This window comes from Lemur catta, chromosome 6 (assembly GCF_020740605.2).
Source record: "Lemur catta isolate mLemCat1 chromosome 6, mLemCat1.pri, whole genome shotgun sequence".
Lineage (NCBI taxonomy): Eukaryota > Metazoa > Chordata > Mammalia > Primates > Lemuridae > Lemur > Lemur catta.
The window spans coordinates 80,099,874-80,120,504 of NC_059133.1; the positions used below are offsets into that span (position 1 = coordinate 80,099,874).

The window sequence follows — 20,631 nt, forward strand, 5'->3', positions numbered from 1 at the left end:
TTCTTTAGATAGTTATATAATTTTTTAACTTTTAATTTGTTTCTTTATCCTTCCTTATATTTTCTAGATTTTCTATAATAAACACCTATTACTTTTTGATTTTTAATAGCTCTTAAAAATTAATCAGGTTTAAAATGATAAAGCAATACATGTTCATGGCACTATGAAAGTATAGAAACATGTAAAATGAAAATTAGAACTTCCCACATGCCATAATATTTCATTTCCATTTCTTTAAAGCAACCACCATCAAAAGTTTTCTTGGTATGCTAGGTGTGTTGGCCATGCCTGTAGTCTCAGCTACCGAGGAAGTTGAGGCGGGATGATCGCTTGAGTCCAGGAGGTTGAGACCAGCCTTGGCAACATAGTGAGACCTCATCTCAAAAAAATTTATTTTTGTTGGTAGCTCTTCAGTAATTTTTTATACACATATGTTTTAAAATCAGAAAACATAATTGAAAAATCATAGGTAAAAAAGCTAAGCTTGAAAAGGACAACACCATCTGGCTTCTGATTTTCTGATCCCTCTTGAAAGACTAATAAACTGAGAAGAACATAAATAGGCATAAACTTGTAAGAATGAAGATAATGGAAGAGGAGACAATAGCAGACAAAAGATGTCAACAGAAGTTTAGGAGATGAAAAGCAGATGGCCCAGTGATATCTGACGGGGAGAGTACAGAAACCTAAACCTCACATGCTCGCAGCAGAGGAAGCAGCAGGAAGGAAGTCCGTTCATGTTGCAGACTTCCTGAAAAACTCAAGAATTAGAAGTGAAAGTGCTGATGACACTAAGAACAGGAAGATTGTCTGGAAGTGTACCCACTGTCCCCCTACCCACAAGTTCAAGGAGTTGCCTTGCACATCTGTTAGAAGACTGGAGATGAAATAGAAAGACTCTGGACTTGAGACATTAGCTGCAAACAGGGAAGTTACATGGAAGATTGTGTACTGCAGAGAAAGACCTCAGCCTCCGTTTTCACCTAACTCTCAGAATGTTAGTGACTAGGCTTAAACCTTATCAAGAAATTGGAGGCCTCCTCTCTGGGGAAACTGACTAGTTCAAGCAGAAAAGGCTGTGGATACTGACACTTGTGGATCTCCTGTGAAATGGCTTAGGTCCCTGCTGGATCAGCCTCTAATGATGCCCAGCAGTTGGTAACCACCACCCAGGCATTAAGAGCTTTCAGTCAGCTGTTGGCGCCTCCTTCTTAAATGTAAATAGAAAGCTATGGACCAGTAAATATTCTAGAAAGCTTCTCACATAAAAAAGAGACTAAACAAGTTAATGGAAAAAACACGGGAAACAGACAATGCAGGAAACAGAAGAATACATAACAAATGATATAGTTATGATCCTTCCAAAGAAAATGCATTGTATTCACAAAGGATAGGAAGCTATTTAAATAGAACTTTTTGTTAATTGAAAGTGTGGTGGTGGAAATGAAAATGTCAATAGATGGATTTGTAAAATAATGTTTAGGAAATCACTCCCCAAAAAGTAGGAAGGAAAAATAAAGATGTGAAAAATCAGAAAAAAAGATGAGAAATTTGGATAATAGGAATTCCAGAAAGAGAAATGTTTTAAAAAGGGGAAAGCAGAAGTTACTAAAGAAATAAAAAAAAAAGCTATTTCTAGAGCTGAAGGACCTGTTTCCTGGTTGCAAGGGACCACCAAGTGTCCAGCACAATGAATGCAAAAAGATGTATCCAAGCAATATCAGTGAAATTTCAGAGCCCCTAAGTTAAGATCTTGCAAACCTTTAAGGAAGAAAAATGATTATAATCAAATGATTACTTATAAGAATGATGCCACATTTCCAAGTGGAAACATTGGGAGTCAGAAAACAATGGATAATGCCTTCAAAGTTGGAGTCAAATTATTTCTAATCTTTCAAGAATTTTGCACCCAGCCAAACTAGGAAGTGTTTTCAACATTCAAAGGCTCAAAAAATATATACTTTGCTTGTACCTTTTCTCTTTTTTTTTTTTTTTTTTTTGAGACTGTGTCTCACTCTGTTGCCTGGGCTAGAGTGCCGTGGCGTCAGCTTAGCTCACAGCAACCTGAAATTCCTGGGCTCAAGCAATCCTTCTGCCTCAGCCTCCCAAGTAGCTGGGATTACAGGCATGTGCCACCATGCCTGGATAATTTTTTCTATATATATTTTTAGTTGTTCAGCTAATTTCTTTCTGCTTTTTTTTTTTTTAGTAGAGACCGGGTCTAGCTCTTGCTCAGGCTGATCTCAAACTCCTGAGCTCAAATGATCCACCTGCCTTGGCCTCCCGGAGTACTAGGATTGCTTGTACCTTTTCTCAAGAAGGAAATAGAGTATATGCTCTACTAAGATGAGAGAGTACCAACAAAGGGAAAAAATGGATGAAGGAACCTGGGCAGTGCAATACAGAACAGAGGTGAAGGCAGTTCCCAAGTTGACAGGTGTTTACTAAGGCTAGACAGCAAGCAGCCCAGATTACTGCAGGAGGACAGAAGCCTCCAAAAGATATGTTTCCAAGAAAAAAAGGGAAGTGATTGATTTCCAGTGTGATCGGTGTGTTTGACCACACTGAGAAAATTTTACGGTTCTTTGAAGAGTTAGAAGGGGAATCGTTGAAAGGTACATGATAAATGAAGCAAACGAAAAGGAAGGCAATGACTTGTTCTAGGAGTTTTTTAAAAATTGTAAAAAGCCTACAAAAAAGGAAATACAGTGGTAGTGCACTACATGACTCAGCTGCTAAATTATACTTAGAGACATAATGCTATAATAATACTGCTTTCACTAAAAATTTTTAAGTGATTCTGTGGGGAATACGGGGTGAAGAAAAGTCTATGTATGTCTGTGTGGGGTAGGATTAGAAAATGATATCTTTACCTTCTATGGTAGTAAGCCCATAGATAATATATAAAGTTGCAAAATAAAAAATAATACTATTTGAATGATAGTTAGAAATATGAAAACCATTGCCTTTTTGGCTGGAGCCATGGGGTTGGGGAATATGAAAGGAAACCGTTGTTTTTCTTGCATTATAGTAGTTTAAACTATGTACATATTTTATTTTGCTAAAAACAAAAATGAAAAAAGAAAAGTGGTGTAACATCTTTTTGAAGCAGGAAGAACCTCAATAGCATATACCTTTTGGTTCATCAAATCTACTTCTAAAAATGTATCCCAGGAAAATCATCCTGGATGTGTTCACAAATGTAAGTATGAGGATATTTATCACAGAATTGTTTGTAGCATCAACGAATTGTGAACAGACTAAATACCCATGCCAAGAGAGCAAGCACTGTGCCTGTCTTTTTTGCTTCTGTGTCTTCAGTTTCTAGAACAGTGTCTAACACATACTAGGTGCTCAATAAATATTTGTTGAATATTTACTGACTAAAGGTTTAACTGAATTAATACATAGGAAAACAGGTACATAAAACAGTCTTTTGGTAGTGGTTATCTGTGTGGAGGGATTATCTGTGACATTTATTTTTACCTATTTCTCTAACTTGTATTTTTGAAAATTTCTAAAATTAACATTTAAAAATTGTACATTTATAAAAATTTAAATATATAAAATTTAAAAATATGGCACATTAATATTTTTAAAGCAGCAATAAAGGGGAGAGGGATAGTAGTCCATGGAATTGAAGCTGAGATAGTCTTAAAACTGTACTACATTTATTTCTGAACTTCCAGATGACACAGACCAAAGGGACACTTCATGGGTCAAAATAATTTTCGTTATTTGATAAATAGCACACATATTTATGTAATTACAAAAAAATTTTTCATGACATTAAATTCAAAGAAGTTATGTACATAAATAAGGCCAGGGGTAGATAATCTTCAGCTTCAATTTTACAGAAAATTGAATGCTGTTCTTTTTTTTTTTATTAATTTTTTTTGAAGGGGTGGAGGGTTGTGAGGAGGGATGTTCAGTTGCCTCATTTTTTGTTGTTGTTGTTGTTGAGACAGAGTCTCATTCTCTTGCCCCACGTGGAGTGCAGTGGCATCATTGTAGCTCACTGCAACCTCCAACTCCTGACCTCAAGCGATCCTCCCACTTCGGCCTCCTAGAGTGCTAGGATTACAAGGGTGAGCCATCCTACCCAGCCTGAGTGCTGTTCTTGATACAGCTGTTTCTTATACTGATGCTAAATAAAACTATAACTTTGTAATGTAACTTGGTGAAGGCTTTTCTGTAGTATGGTTAGTTAATTCAGAACTTCTCAACTTTTACGTGGGTTTTGCTTCCAAAGTTGTTTTTAAGTCCAAAATGACCAAGAGGATTTCAACCTTGTGTTTCCCAGTACATTTCTACCAAATAGAATGTCCAAAGACACTCTTTTAATGGAATTTCAAAACAGAGTTTCAAAGTGTCCTTTGAAAGCACGTTCTTCTGCTTTTTGGTTTATAGCCAACTAGGTAGATTTTTTTCAGAATGGTTAGTTTTTGTCTGCATTGAAGGATTTTGAGGCAAGTAAACACTTTTCCTTGATTATCTCCTCAAATATTATGCGGGATTCCTCAGCAGATACTGTTATCCTGTCCCTTGTAATGTGGCCTTGAACATAAGGAACACATTTTCATCAGCATCTCTTTTAAATTTTTGAATAATGCCCTGAGTTATCATTGGGTCAGTAGGCATTCGACATCTGTGCTTTCTCGTTAGCAATAAACTCAAAACCTTTCTGTACTTCTCCCAGTTATATGCAGTCTTGTTCATCTCTGACCACTGAGCGTATCAGAGTAAGTTTATATAGTCTCCAGTTTTCACCCTCTGCTTGTTGACAAACTAAAGAAAAAAAATACTTCCATTTCGTCTATTATCTTCCTCCCCTTTTGCCAACTGTTGTTTCTTTAGTCACTCTTTGTCAAATGATTCATTCCATCTACACTTGTAATATCCTTTATTTTCTCAGTGCTTTCAAGTTTTAAAAAAATCATCTCTACTTTTGTTTGCCTTTCTGAGCCTACGCTTCTCCTTAACTGTTGCTGTCAACTCTCTCAGTGCCTCTGCACTTTTCTCTCGTGATGGCCGGTATTACTCACAAAACCTTTCCAAATTAAGTGCAAACGCAGTGAATATAGTGACAAAGTGAGGGGTGATGGGTGCACGAGACAGCGATGCCTGCCTGCCTGTTTCCCGGTTTGTTTGTGGGAGCTGAGTTGACACAGTGGACCTGGAGAAGAGCTCTGTTCACGTCTGGGAAAGTTTATAGAGCGGATGTTTAAAAAGAGTTACTTTTATGTGATGCAAATAGCTGACTTGTGATTTGACTTGATGTAGAAAAAGAATATTGACAGTAGGAAAAAAACCACACACACAAACTCAAAGTTTTTTTTTTTTCAATTCTCTTACTCAACAACAATCAACACAGAAGATTCCTGTGGCCAAATATGTGGGGATTTCTCCCCACCAAACAAGCAAGCAATCAGTTCTGCAGTAGATACTAGCTGGGTGTCCTCTCATTCAGTTTTATTCTGATACTGTTTGCTTGGGGACGGGATCAGATCCCTCAGGTTGAGGGCTTGGTCCCCAAGACTGTCCTCTCCCCCCACACCCCCTTTCCCCACCTTCAGCTGCCAGTCACAGGCTCCAGGTTGTTTTACTGTGTCTCTGACCTACCGGATATAAATTGGGGTTCCCACGAGCCCCTCTTTGGGTTTGATTAATTTGCTAGAGCAGCTCACAGAACTCAGAGAAATACTTATTTACCTTTATCAGTCTGTTATAAAGGATATTACAAAGAGATGCACAGGACAGGTATGGGGAAGTGGGGCAGAGCTTCCACGCCCTCCCTGGGCACACCACCCTCCAGGAATCTCCATGTGCTCAGCTATCTGGAAGCTCTCTGGACCCTGTCCCTTTGGGTTTTTATGGAGGCTTCATCACATAGGCATGGTGGATTACATCATTGGTGATAATATTCAGCCCCTTTTCCCTCCCCTGAGGTTGCAGAGAGGGGCTGCAAGTCCCAACCCCCTAATCCTACCTTGGTCTTTCTGGTGACCCCCTCCCATCCTGAAGCTGCCTAGCGGCTGCCAGCCACCAATCAACTCATTAGCATACAAAAGACATCACTGCGGAATTTCTAAGGATTTTAGGAGTCGTATGCCAGGAAACGGGGTTGAATATCTATTTCACAATATCACAGATATAAATACCAGCTCCTGGAAGAAAATTTAGCTAACACATCTCTTTGTCTCTCCCAAATACCTATTCTAATTCCTTTAACCACATATTTATTGGGAACTAGATGCCAATCAATTAAGGGCTGTTGACAACCTGAAATGTTGATATTCCCTGCTGAATAAAGAGAGACCCATATGTTTTAGACAAGCAGGTGGCACATTTGGTATTCTGCAAAGAAAATTAAGAATCTCTGACTTGTGTTTATACAGAATTCCATCCTGTGAAAATGGGTCAGAGCACAAAGCCAAAATTTTTTTTCAGAAAATAATTTTGAGTATTACTCCACCAAAATACCATGAATGTGTGCCACGAATCATGAAAGAGACAATCATGGTCTGGAAAAATTTCAGGACAAATGCTCCTGTCCTGCGTCTAGCTGGCAGTGCAGCCGGGTTGAGTCCAAGGAGCTTGACTGCAGGACTTCACTCTCTAAAATACACCACCTCCCCCTGGTCCTCTTAATGTTTGCTGGTTCACTTTCCTAGCTTAGAAAAAGCTGTATAATTTGGGAATTTGTGATGCTGTTTCTGTCTCTTTTTTCTCCTCCTTTTCATTTGCTTTGCCTTTCACTAACTTCTGCCCATGTTGCACAGACATAATCTCAGACCTGTGTGTTATTAGAACATGAATGAAAAGGTGTTTCTGAAAAGAGTTCTTTTATCTACTAGATAATGTGTGGCCTCCCGAGTGCTATTCAGGAGCATGATGGAGTATGATTGGATAAAGACATCCCTGGCTGCATCCCACCCTTCTGTGTAAACTTGTGTGTTGGAGAAGCAGCTCAGTTATAAATCAGTGCCTGCAGTTTGGAGCTTCTGCCACTTGGGCAGTGGGCTAAAACCCAGTGGACTTTAGGGGCTTACATGAGGACTGGCACTTCTGATCTGGACTGTATTATAGCTGTTCTGTCAATGACGGCCCCACTGCTGTGTCTCTCTTAGTGGATGCACCTGCCTAGCCCTACGCTCCTGCCCAGGCCTTCGAAGTGAATCTGTCACATCCCTCCAAGCCCATGGGTTAAGTTTTAGAACACTGAAAGCATACTATCCAGGTTCGGTGTATATCCACTTAGCTGTTTTGTTGTGATGCTATTAATGGACTAAGGGAAGTAATCGTATTCATAAAGATTAAAACATGTAACAGAATTTTTTTTTTTTTTTTGTCTTCAAATGCTTCCATTCTCCAAAGGGGAGGGAAAGATACGACGACAAAAAAGAGTTTGTGTAGTGGGTTTTCTCATACCTAAGCATGGTATTGATTGATTACAAGGGGAATCAAAATTGGAGAGTCGACTGGAGGGATAAACTGCTGTGGTTAAGAGAGAGATATGAGGGAGAGAGAGGGGGCTCGGGTGGATGGTTAGAGGAAATGTTAGAAATGTGTCCCGGGAGAGACAGAAACCCACTGGGAGATTTGATGAAGTTTCTGCAAAATCCAAATGTCGCGCTATGATTTTGGAGTTAGATTTATTCGTGAGGGTCAGTAGATGATGCCACAGAAGGTTGGTGGTGAGGGCAGATTCTTCTCGTTTCACTCAGAGGAAGAGCCACATGGTGCTCAGCCCTACGTTAGCCTCTTCCAACACACCCATCATGTGCTCACTTTGTCTGGCTTCACTGGTTTCCTTGATGTCCTTTGATGTCCTTGATGTCCTTACCAGGCTTGCTCCCCCGTAAGGCCTCTGCACTGGCTGTTTGAAGGGTGGCAGAATGTCCCATCCCCAAGCATGCCACTTTGACATGAGGATTCCTTCCAGCTAAAGGCACTCGGAAAACAGCAGATACAAGAAGGGCACTCTAATTTTCCCTTTTTCTTCTTGAAAAATAGGAGATTAAAAAACTCCCATGTGAAAGTTGCCCTCTGTATACCAGGAGAAAAGAAACATTTTTTGATGGAGGATCATAGCTGAGAGAATTCTTTACAAGCAGACCTTGTTAAAATAATTCTTACCTTCCTTCAACTTCCCCACATAATTTAGTTACTTTTCCAGGATTGCCTCTTTGTTCAACCTAATACAAACGTGTGTAGGTTTTGCCAATTCTTTGATAGTCTTCATTTTCTTATGAGGGCTCCCATGTTATGTCAAGCTTACATTAAATACATTTGTATCCTTTTCTCCTGTTAATCCATCTTATGTCAATTTAATTCTCAAACACAGCTGGAATCCTAAGAGGGAACAGGCAGAGTTTTCACTCCCCTACACTCTTCTCCCAGATAGTCACATGGCTTACTTCCCTACCTCCTTCGGGTCTTTACTCAGATGTTACTTACCCAGTGAGGACTTCCTTAGCCCCTCTGTTAGAAATTGCATCTCTCTCAACTCACCCAAGTAACTTCTTTATCTTGTTTATCTGATTCCTCCATTAGAATTTAGGATGGCAAGGGGTCCCTCTCCCCCTTCCCCCTGTTTTATACCCTACTCTGTCCTCAGTGCCTGGAACGACACTGGGCATGTAGAAGTTGCTCAATAAATGTTTATTGATTGATAGACTGAATGAGTGCTCTCCAGAGGAACCCAGTCACTTCTGGCTACCAAAATAGCAAATGGGTGATTCTCCAAGAATAATATTAGACTCTTTCTAGCTATATAGACCAGTAAGCATAAGTAGGAAGACTAAAGATAAGCATTGATTGAAATCTTTCCTGGAAAAAAATTTATATTTTTAATTCAAATAATCATAAGTACATCAAATATATACTGGGAAAAATAGATCATCACTGAAATATTTGTGTTCCAAATATTCCTTTGGCTCTGCCTAGAGAAATGCAAATTATGCATGGCACTAATCTACCTTTCTTTGGAGCACATTTCTTTTATTATGCAGTCATTTCAAGTGTGAAGAATGAAATGCTACTAAATACAAGATTACTTGCCATCTTAAGTAGTGGATAAGAGCTGCTTTTTCTCCGTGTTGGCAAATTATCCAGAAGATTAATGTTTGGAAAGACATTTTATTATATCTGTAGAAAACATTATTTTAAGCAATAGTCTAATGAAAGTATTTCTCCTTTATACAATTCAAGAGATTTTGATGGAAAAATAAGGTGAATACAAATCTCTACCCTATAGTGAGTGTGTATTTTGGATCTTTTTTAGGCAATGATGGATAAGCCATTGTAGGAGCCATTCTGCAGGGGAAAGAAGGGATTGTCTTTGCCCAGAGACATTACGGTCACCACTTGTGTTCACTCTCCCACCACAGGCAAAGCCTTGCTGCTCAATTCTCAAAGCATAAGATTAGAATCTTTCTAGCTACATAAACCAGTAAGTGGAAGTAGGGAGGCTGAAAATAAGTGTTCATTGAGATTCTTCAGAGTAACTTCTGCCCATTTTTGCTCTACATCATGTACAATGTATGTCTGGGCCTTCAGCCAGCAGCGACTTTTAACTTTTATACTTGTTTCAAAATTGATAATTTAAGACAAAGATTTCTTTAAGTCAAGGGAAAACATAACTTTATGACGGCCCAAACCGTATCTTCTATAATCTCTGTGAAATTAGCCAGTTAGTTTTTAGAATAAGAAATTTCCCTGATTTCTCTGTAGGCCACCAGATTCTTCACTTAAAGAAAAGCCCTCTGTTGTTGGATGCCAACCTTTTAGCTTCTAGTCTTAATATGGTGAACATATAATTTGTCATCCAAATAGGGACATGCTTGAAAATAGAAGGGGGAATTATTAAAAATGATTGCCCAGAAAACAGTTATAAGTTAGTATTGTGTGAAGCAAACAGAGTTGTATGGTCTCTATTAAGAAGGGGAATGAAATTAATACTTACTGAGACCATATAATGTGCTAAGTGCTTTATATACATATTATCTAAATTTCAGAACCATCCCATGATGTTGAGACTTGGCACATTATATATGGTCTCAGGTCATGGTTTTCAGCCATGAATCTGAGGCTCTGTGACATTAACCCAAGGGGCCAACATATAATAATTTAAAAGGAATTTTAGGAACTCAGCTCAGGACAGTTTACAATAAGGACTATTGATTTAGCTGTCTGGAGGAAAGACATTAGATACGCATTTTGGCCAAAAGCCAAATGTTAAAATCAATAATTGACTGAAGTCAGATATCATTAGAATAGAAAGAACTTTGGGGAGACAAGATTAAATTTGAAACCTTATCAAACATTTCAAAAGTCAAATTTTGAAAGTTTGACATTATGGTGAAGGAAAAATAATTTATCAGTACCCTCAGCTTCTGGATTGTTCCTGTGGTCCCTGTGCTACATGGCTGCAATCCTAAAGACATGCTTGCTTTAACTGGACTAACGTTTAGTGCACAGTCTAAGGAACTTGGGATTTACTGCTCAGCAAATATAAAAAATCCTGGATCATCTACTACTGAAAATGTTTGCCAATCTATAGTGATTGTTTTGGCAAGCTTTTGTATTTTAGTCTCCATAGATGAAAACTATAAGGAATTGACTTCTTAAATTTGAATTTTAAGTATGGAAACAAAATGCACATTGAGACTCTCTTGTTTCTCTAACATTGTCTTCTTTTCTTACTATTTGTTACTTATTCATTCAATCAATATTCATTAAGCAACATTTCCCTGTAGCAGCCACCATTTCAGGAGATGAGGATACAGCAGTGAGCAGAAGAGAAAAGCCCCTCTTTTTATGGAATTTACATTCTGGGGCTTGGGGATACAGACAATAAACAAAATTATAAATTAAATATATAGCATATAGAGAAAATATTTGCAAGCTATACAGCCGATAAAGGGCAAATAACCAGAATCTACAAACAACTCAGCAAATCAGCAAGGAAAAAAAAAAAAAGACAACCCCATTAAAATGTAGGCAAAAGACATGAACAGAAGCTTTTCAAAAGAAGATAGACAAATGGCCAATAAATATATCAAAAAATGCTCAACATCTCTAATCACCAGGGAAATGCAAATCAAAACCACAATGAGATATTACCTAACTCCAGTGAGAACAGCTTTTAATGGCTTTTTTAAAAAGCCCCTAAACAATAGATGCTGGCTTGGATGCAGAGAGAAAGGAATGCTTATACACTGTTCATGGGACTGCAAATTAGTGCAACCCCTGTGGAAAACAGCATGGAGATTCCTCAGAGAACTGAAAGGAGACCTACCCTTCCATCCAGCAATCCCACTACTGGGTATCTACCCAAAGGAAAAGAAGTCATTTTCATTTATCAAAAAGACTCCTGCACTTGAATGTTCATTGCAGCACAATTCACAATTGCAAAGATGTGGAATGAACCCAAGTGCCCATCAATTTATGAGTGGATTAATAAAATGTGGTGTATGTTTATCATGGAGTACTACTCAGCCATAAAAAGGATGAATTAATGCCTTTTGCAACAATTTGGGTGGAGCTGGAGACCATTCTGCTAAACGAAGTATCTCAAGATTGGAAAAACAAGCACCACATGTACTCATTATTAAATTGGAACTAATTGACGAGCAGACAAGTGCACAGAGGGAAGTAAAACTCAATGGAAATCAAGCAGGGGGCAGGGGGGCAGAGAAAATGCCCATTAGTTAGGGACAAAAACCTATCTAATGGGTACAATGAACACTATCTGGGTGATGGGCACACTGACAGCCTGACTCAAACATTATGAAAGCCATCCATATAACCAAAAACATTTGTAGCCCCTTTATATTTTGAAATTAAAATAAATAAATAAAAGAATTAAAAAATTAAATATATGGCATATACTGTTAAGTGCTATAGAGAAGAATAAAGCAGGGTAGAGGGATATGAGGAATTCTCTATTATGATTGGATCAAAGATGATTTCTCCTGGTTATTGTCTTAAGAGTATTTATTTCTCATGGAATTTTGTGGGGGGCAGTTTGACATTTAATTATTAATTCCTCATAATAAGTTATAAAGAGTTCCTATCTAGGGCATTACTTTCCCTGAAAAACTCATGGCCTAAATGGAATTTAAAAAATGAAAATTAAATATAATTCTTAAAGGTTTTGCTTAATCTTTTAAATGCTAGTACATCAAATCTATGAAGATTTGAATTATTTTAATCTCACCTGTTACACTGCCTCATATTATTTAAAATTTTATAAATATTCATTGGCAGAAAAACGATGTAGTATTTTTCCTATCTTAATATTTCCTTTAGCTGACAACTTACTCTTCTAGGTATTCAATAATTCTTCATACTTTTTGTACATAAAATCAATAGCTTTTATAATAAATTTATTACTGCAACATTTTCCTCTTGCAATATTAAATATTTTCTTATATTTCACCTGACTGATAGAATTTCAACATATAAAGCATATAAAGAGATTTTCACTCTGTTTACTTCTAGATTGCTTATCAGAATTTTAAATTGCATATTCAGTTAGAAATATTAAACTCTGACGATATTCCCTGTTTGTGCTGCCCACATTGACACCCTGTTTAGGTATGATGGTAATGTGCACAATGACATAATCATTTGTCACACACATGTTCAGGGATTCCAGGAATGACATGGATTTAAATGTTTGTTTACCTGATTATTCAGCTTTCCAAAAGCTGAGTCTAAAGCTGAAATGTAACAGCATATTTTGGCCAAATACTGAGACCGAGGTAGGATTCTTGTCCACCTCTCCTGTCTCAAGTTCAGTCATTCCTTGGAAGTCATTCTTGTCCATCACTGCAGTGGCAGCCTCCCAACCAAAGTATTGAAGTGGCATATGAAACAGTCTCAACGAGGTTTGTTCTGATCCTGGGCATTATCTACCGAGTGGTTGGATTTTCACCCTTATCTGCCTGTTTATTTTCCTTAGAATCTCAGTCTTCCTTGTATGTAGGCACGATCTGCAAATGAAGGCTTCTTGGCTTAATTAATCTGTGTGGCTTCCACAGGAGGGATGAGAACCTGAGTGACATTTGAGCAAGTGGCTCCCAGGCTTCACAGATATTTTACCATCATGATGCAACATAGCATCATCAGCTATGAGGACTGCTGCAGCTTGAATTCAAATAACATGCATTGAGATTTTAATTCCACTACTGAACTCATACTCATCCAAAACTTAATGCTCTGTCAATTTAAACTTGAATCTAAAAAAAAGGATTTCCTTTTGTTTTTTCGATTCTGTGATTTACTGTCTTCCCCCCCCTCCCCCCACACACAAAGCAAATAATAAACAGCATCAGTGCAAAGCATGAGAAGGGGGGTGGGAACAAAATTTGATACAAATTCTAGTATAAAAGCTGGCATATATCTTCCCTCGAGAATCACCTGAAGGTTGGATGGAGGTGAAGTTAGTTATGCCACCTGACAGTTTCTCAGCGATCACAGACTTAACATTCAGGCTGCACATTCTGATAAAAGGATGCAACTCATTGTGTCGTAGCTCTGTGGCAGCTTCCCTGCCTGAGATGACTTGCCCCCCCTCTTCATCCTGCCCCTCCTCCCAGGCTGCAAATCTCAGAGCAGGAAACCCTTCCTGGAACCCCAGGCATGACTTGATGTCCTCCTTTTTTCAAGCAACCTGAGATATCTGTGCACATTTCTGTTGTGGCTCTGGTCACATGTTCCTGCACACACAGTAGTAACTTGCCTGTTGGTTGCCCCTGTCTTGATCATGTTCTCTGAAAGCAGATCTGGTTTTTTGTTCAGTTTCATATCCTAAGAATCTAGCACAGTGTTAGGTAAGAACAGTAAAAATTGTTACTGCCACTGCCACTGTGACCACGACCGCTCCCGGTGGCAGTCCTAGTTAGTACTGCTGTTTTTGCTGCTGCCGCCGTAGCCAGTGTAGCTGGTGAGCTAGTGGGGGCTCCTCGCGGGCACGGGGGCTGCTCACGCATGTTTTCACCGTGTGGCCCCTTTTCGGCCCCCCTCTGGAGATGGCAGAAGGGCGATGGGGAGGCATTCTGGATGGAGGGCAAAGTTGGAAAGTTCATGATAGAAAAACCACGCCTGTGTTGCCAATGGTGATACGATCCCTGTGAATTTGCTACAACTCTTGGATTTTTAAAATATTTGTGTGCACGTGACACTTCCGATTTCCTGGGGCCTATTGGGTTTCCCCCACTAAAGGTATGACTGCCCTGAGCATGGTGAGGTTGTCGACAGGTGCGAATTTGATTCCACACCATCTAACACACATTTTCTCGATAATTAAGAAAGCATTTATTAACCTAATGAGTACGGCCGGAAGGGCACCTCCACCGGGGCTGAGGAGGCCTCCCCCAGCCACCAGGCCTCTGCAGCTGCCACCTCACTGACCAGTTGTACTCGTGTCAACAGCGAGGCTGGGACTGTGTGATAATAATGAGGACAACACCTGACATGTATTGAACTTTTACTGTGAGTTTTAAAATTCCCCGGGGGTGGTTCGGCCGGGGGACGCTTCGCCCAGTAGTGGAGTGAGTCGGGGGCAGAGCTGGGACTTGAAACCGGGTGACACCCCACTGTCCCGTCTCAGCTCTGAGCTTCTGAACCGTGTGTGGCTAGAGATGTCCAAGCAGGCGCCTCTGTGCGGGGTCACCATTCAGCCATGGTTTATGTCGGCCATTCATTTCAATGAGTAAACAAACGGATTTGGCTTCTGGCAGATTTTTAATTGGAGGCGCATATAAATATTGCCCCATAGAACAGTGACAGGCGAGCAGCAGGGTAGCCTGCAAGCCGGACCAGAAGGGTCCTGGGAAACCGGAGTTTCAGACACTGGGGGAGTGAGGAGAGACCCTCACAAAGATCGCAGTACCCAGTGGTGGCAGAAATTGCCGAGAAGCCAGACAAAATGAGAACCAAAAAGGCCCACAAGATTTAACCATCAGAAGGCAGGTTGTTTGGCCAGTGTCTGAGATCACATCACTCATTTCCTCCTGTTTCTATTCAAAACGGTTTCCGAGGGGTTGTTCTCTGTCTTGTCCCCAGGATGGGGGGGTGCACCCTCTTTGGGGGCCAGTCTGTACGCTCCCTACTGTATGCAGCTCACGTAGAGTCTCTCCTCACTGAACTAAACCACCTGACTGTTGAGTCAGGATACAGATGCGTTTCTGCTGCAGCTGAATAGCTCAGCAGTCTCCAAAGTTAGCTCTGCAAGTCTTTTCTGGATCTGAATGTTTGAATCAATCAGTACATTTGCAACTATAATATGATTATTTTTGCCTTTTGACATATTTCAGCTGCATCTGAGAGCTGATGTATTTCCCTTAATTTTTTTTTTATTATGAAATATTCCAGTCATGCATTTGGATGGCTGGGGGAGTGAATTAATAGTAAGTAGTCTAATCACCCTGGAGACGCTGGTGCTTCTGGGAGCTTGCACTGAGGTAAGGCTGCACGTCTCTGTGGGAGTGACAAGTGAATGAATCTGTTGCTCACTTAACCTGCTGTTCTTTTCTCACCGTGTTTTCTCTCCTAGGAAACAAATGGAAGACTGCTGCGACCCCGCCCATCTCTTTGCTATGACTAAAATGAACTCCCCCATGGGGAAGAGCATGTGGTATGACGGGGAGCTTTTGTACTCATTCACCATTGACAATTCAACTTATTCTCTCTTCCCCCAGGTGAGTAGAGAGTTTGTTGCATTTCAATACAGTTTCTTAAACTTCTTGATGTGGTAGGAAAGGGATAATTGAGTTGGCTCTCACCCATTGGATCTACTTTTCTTCTTCTTTCTTCTCTTCTTAATGTTAAATGTTTTCTTTATGCCTGTCGTTGTGTGTGTGTGAAGAAATCACATAATGTTTTGACGCAAGGGCAGCAGTAGGATATTGCAGAGAAATAGGATATTGCAGAGTTGCAGTTTTCCTAACCTTTCCGATTTGAGTTGTGTGCGACTGAAGGAAGCAAGCAGAGAATGTTCAGGGAATTGTGGAATTCTAGTGTTTTGAGGTTAGCTGTGGAATGATCCAGAGGATTTGTGATACTGGAATGTTTTCTTAGGACTGATGTTGCTCTCAGGGAGTGGGGACCAGATGGTTGGAAGTTTTCGTCTTAGAGCTCTTGCATGTTAACCCCGTGGTTAGATTACTGCTGTGCAGTGGAGGAGTGGTGGATATGGAGAGAAAGAATTCAGTTTGACCACTTCTGAAGTGGTCTAAATCAAGCTTTGCTTAGTTAATGTTTTTCTTCTTTGTTTTCTGAACATTGAAATAAAACATTCTCCTAGCATATATCTAGGCAGCAAGTGGGGGAAAAAAGGAAACCTTTATTTTAGGGAACCCAAGTCAGGAGGAGGGGAGATCTCAGGTGAAATCGCCATTAGGGAAAAGTAGGGAAATGAATCTTGACCTCCTCAAGTTGTCTTCTAGCCACTCTTGGTGTGCACAGATGATTGTACAGAAAGAGAATTCATGGTCAGAGCTGGAAAGTGGGGCTGAACCTTTCATGTATCTCTATTAATAGCTAATGACTCTTTAGAGGAGAGATCCTATAAAGTTTGGGTACAGGTTCTATCAGATCCAAAGTCATGCTCTCTATGAAACAGCTCATATTTACTAGATCATCTGCAGGTGTTGTAGTCTAGTTTAATGGCTTTAGAGTGTAGGGATAAGTTTTTAAAAATTTTAATAGGAAATAAGAGGTTTAATTCATGGCCAGCACCCATGTGCTTTCTCTCTCTCTCTTTTTTATTTGCCCTTAGGAGGCTTCTAGCGGCAAAGGAAATGACTAAGAGTCATAAAATGTGGAATCAAATTTTGTCTCCATCTCTAACTAAATACTTTGGATAAGTCACCTAAGTCTTCTGAAAGTCAGCCGTCTCATGTGTGTAATGGATAGAGCAGCACCTGTCCTATCTACCTCACAGGGCAGTGGTGAAGATCAGTTTAGATAATGCATGTCAGGGTACTGTGTAAACTGCAAAGCATTATGTAAATGTTTGGTGTTAAGGTTGTGCTGATTCATACATTGCATCATGATATTGAGAAATGAAGAATATAATCGTATTAGTCAGGATTTAGGCAAGGTAGAGAAATTTCCCTAGGTATTTGTGCCAGAAAGATATTTCATATAAGGAATTAGGCACTTAGAAAAATCACTGGAGGAATGAAGACATGGGAGTCAGGAGGTGGCTCTTGGAATTATTGAGTTCGAGAACCTACTGCTCTAACTGGGTCTAGGGATTAGGAAACCCAGGTGCCATTGCTGTTGGCATGGGCACAGCTGCCTCCAGCAGAAGCAGTGGCAGGAAGATGGATTCCAATTCTCCCCCCCTTCCATATCTCCCTCAAGTGCATCTAATGGGTAAAGATTAATTTGCATTTCCAGAATGTTAGTTGCAAAGAAGTCCAGGAGAGGCAGTTTTTAACTATCAAGCTGGAAACAAGGTGGAACAGAGGTTGAGCACAGCAATCCCCAGGCTCCTCTGTGTACAAAAACTGATACCAACTAGCTATGACATGAAAAAGAAATAAGGAAGCAATCTTCCTTCACAACTCATCAAACAGAAACATTTTAAAAGAAATTTAAAAGAGGCTTTTTATATATGAGAGCTTTTAGTCATGCCAACTGAATTCTAACTTTGCATTAGCAAATGGATTTAAAGAAAAGAGATGATTAAAGAAATACAAACTAGCCTCCTATCTTATCTGTCAGTTGCAGCAGTAGAATGGTAGGAAATATTTACTTTTTAAAGTGTGTGCAAATGAATTCTGTGCCTCTTTGTTCCAGTTGCAAGGCCAAGGAGCCATCCTTGAATAATGAAGGAAAAATGCTTTTTTTCCTTAGAGATTTGAAGTCATTACATTATTGTGTGTGTGCACAGCCATAACAAAAGGCTGAACTAATCCAATGAGTAGATTTTTTAGAAAAAAGTTACACATGTATTTTTCTGCTGAGACTCTCAAATGACTAGTCAGTTTATACAAACCTTGGAAAACCAGTTTGCATCACTGAAAACATGGTATATTTCCCCCTGCTCTCACCATATTATTATTTCTTTTCTTTTTTCTTTCTTTTTTTTTTTTTTTTTTTTGAGACAGAGTCTCACTCTGTTGCCTGGGCTAGAGTGTTGTGGCGTCAGCCTAGCTCACAGCAACCTCAGACTCCTGGGCTCAAGCAATCCTTCTGCCTCAGCCTCCCAAGTAGCTGGAACTACAGGCATGCGCCACCATGCCCGGCTAATTTTTTCTATATAGATTTTTAGTTGTCCGGCTAATTTTAGTAGAGGCGGGGTCTCACTCTTGCTTAGGCTGGTCTCGAACATCTGACCTTGAGCTGTCCTCCCACCTCGGCCTCCCAGAGTGTTAGGATTACAGGCATGAGCCACCACGCTCGGCCTATATTATTATTTCTTAGTGAAATGTTTCTGGTTGTTATCAGCAAACTGAATTGCTAGTTAATTGACATGGTTCATTCATGTTCCCTGTGGAAAGAAAGTAGCCTGTGCAGATGAGGCAGAAATGCAGGTGAGTGGGCCAGGTTCAGTGTTGTCAGTGTGAACAAAGCATCCCTCCTTTCCCTGAGTTTCAACAAAAGAAAGGCAAGTCACTCGTTCTCTAGCTCAGATTATATATTGGCACCTTTACACTTTCCCTCTAAATGCTCCATATGTGTCAGCCATCATTATTGTTATTACTCCTTTGCCTACTTTTATCCATTTTTTTTTTGCTGTTGTTGCCGAGATGCAATACAAGAAAGGAGATGCTCTGTACATTGTGGAATGTTAACAGGTCCCAATAAGGGCCGTCTATCCTCAGGAAGAGACTGTGGAAATGCTCTGTACTTTGAGATGCCACATTGAATCTCTTTTATTACAGTAGTTAGTTGCTTCCTATTGGGACCTTTCACAATTTCCTATAGTTTTATTATCAAATTCATTCAATTCTGCCACATATTGTCATAATCTACATAACTACACATCTACATATCAGTTTTCTGAAAGTTTTTATCTGCTGATCTCAGTACCATCTTGTGAGCTTTTGGTGAAAAACAAGAAGTTTTTCATTTTTGTGCTCAGTGCAATGCTTCCCACTCAATATAAATATTCGTTTCCAACTACTCCTGTTTGCCAAGAAGGTTTCCTATGTCCCACTTGGGCTGGACCACTGCGGTGCCCTTGCTAGAACCGTAGGGAACCAGGTAGAATATTTTGATGTAGCTATTTCCAGATGTACTTTGGTGAAATATTTGTTGAACATTATTAGGCATGAAGGGCCAAATTTTAACCTTCACACAGGATTTTAAAAATATGCAGTGTGTGTCTGTGTGTGTGTTTGGGGAGGTCAGTGTGATACAGTGTGACAGGTGTGTTCCCACTTTGGGAAGGCTACATCCCCTGGGTGGGGATTAGCTCTTTCCTGCTTAGCCAAGGACTGTCCCTTTTAAGTCTGCCTGGTTCAGTGTTTGCAGGAATTATTGAATAAACTCTATTTTGGCCTAAGATATATTGCTCAGGAAGAGCATAAATTTCTTTGGAAATGAGTGAGGGAGTATCAGGAATGTTAGAAACCACAACTGTGCTGATATAGTCTGAGAAATATTTCCTTTTGGTGCAATAAAAACATGGTTGGCTCTCCACTCTCTTACATTGTAATATAAATTACAAACTAGACTAGTCATTTGTCCTCAGAATATTCACCTAAGGCCATGAATAAAGAATCACTAGGCATCAGTGCACCCCACACGGACCCTCATTTCCAGCTCCCCTCGTTGGCCTTAGGGTCCCTGTTGTGCTCCACTGGGCCTGAACCCACAGCGTCCTTGGCCTGTGGGAAACCCAGCAGGACATTGTAAAGCAGTTTGTCAAAATAGCCTTGTTAAAATGAACATACACATTTTCTTTTCTTCACAGTAATGTGCTTAATAGAATTCTCTGAGCTCCTGGATATCCCTGAGTCCCACAGCAATTTTTTCCCTCCTTACGAAATTTGGATCATACTATATAATCTCTCAAATTTGATAGTTTGTTTTTTTAACTTATTAATATTATTTTAATCATTTCTCCAAATACATACCTTTGTGACTGGAAGGCAACTAAGGGGAATGGTGTCTGGTGGGCGTGAATCTTTGCCAGACTTTTGTTAGGCTCTGTTTTTAGGCTTGTGTCTGGCTGCTTCGTAAGAGAAACCTGACCTAGGGGCTTAACCAAATAGATGCTTATTTATCTCAAGCAATAAGTAATTGGAGGTGGGTAGTTGAGGGCTGGATGATAGCTATACAGTGCCATCAAGCTGTCAGGCTTCTGTCTTCCTACTCAAACATCCTTAGCTAACGGTCAAGGAACCTCCCAGTGTTGGCCCAGAATCCCAGCAGAAGGAAGAAACAGAAAAGCAAAATTGGACAGACTCCTGCTTACATGTCGCGGGTCAGGACTGAGTCACACAGGTGGGTCTAACTGCAAGAAAGGTTAGGAAGTTCAGAGTTTCAGCTCTAGAGAAATGCACCACACGAGCCAACCTACACTGTCTGCCTCAGTTTTTTCATGTGTTATCTCTATCTTTATAGCAACTCTGGGTTTGTTATTATTGTGTCCATTTCATGGAT

The 20,631-nt window shown here is 39.9% G+C and overlaps 1 protein-coding gene across 1 annotated transcript in view; it reads left to right on the top strand.

The window, feature by feature from the left end:
• The window catches only part of ST8SIA1 (ST8 alpha-N-acetyl-neuraminide alpha-2,8-sialyltransferase 1), a 150,622-nt gene that overhangs the window by 41,724 nt on the left and 88,267 nt on the right, over positions 1 to 20,631 (top strand). The window contains exon 2 of the mRNA XM_045554213.1: positions 15,566 to 15,710. Coding sequence (XP_045410169.1) covers positions 15,566 to 15,710 — 145 coding nt within the window. The remainder of the gene's footprint in view (positions 1 to 15,565; positions 15,711 to 20,631) is intronic.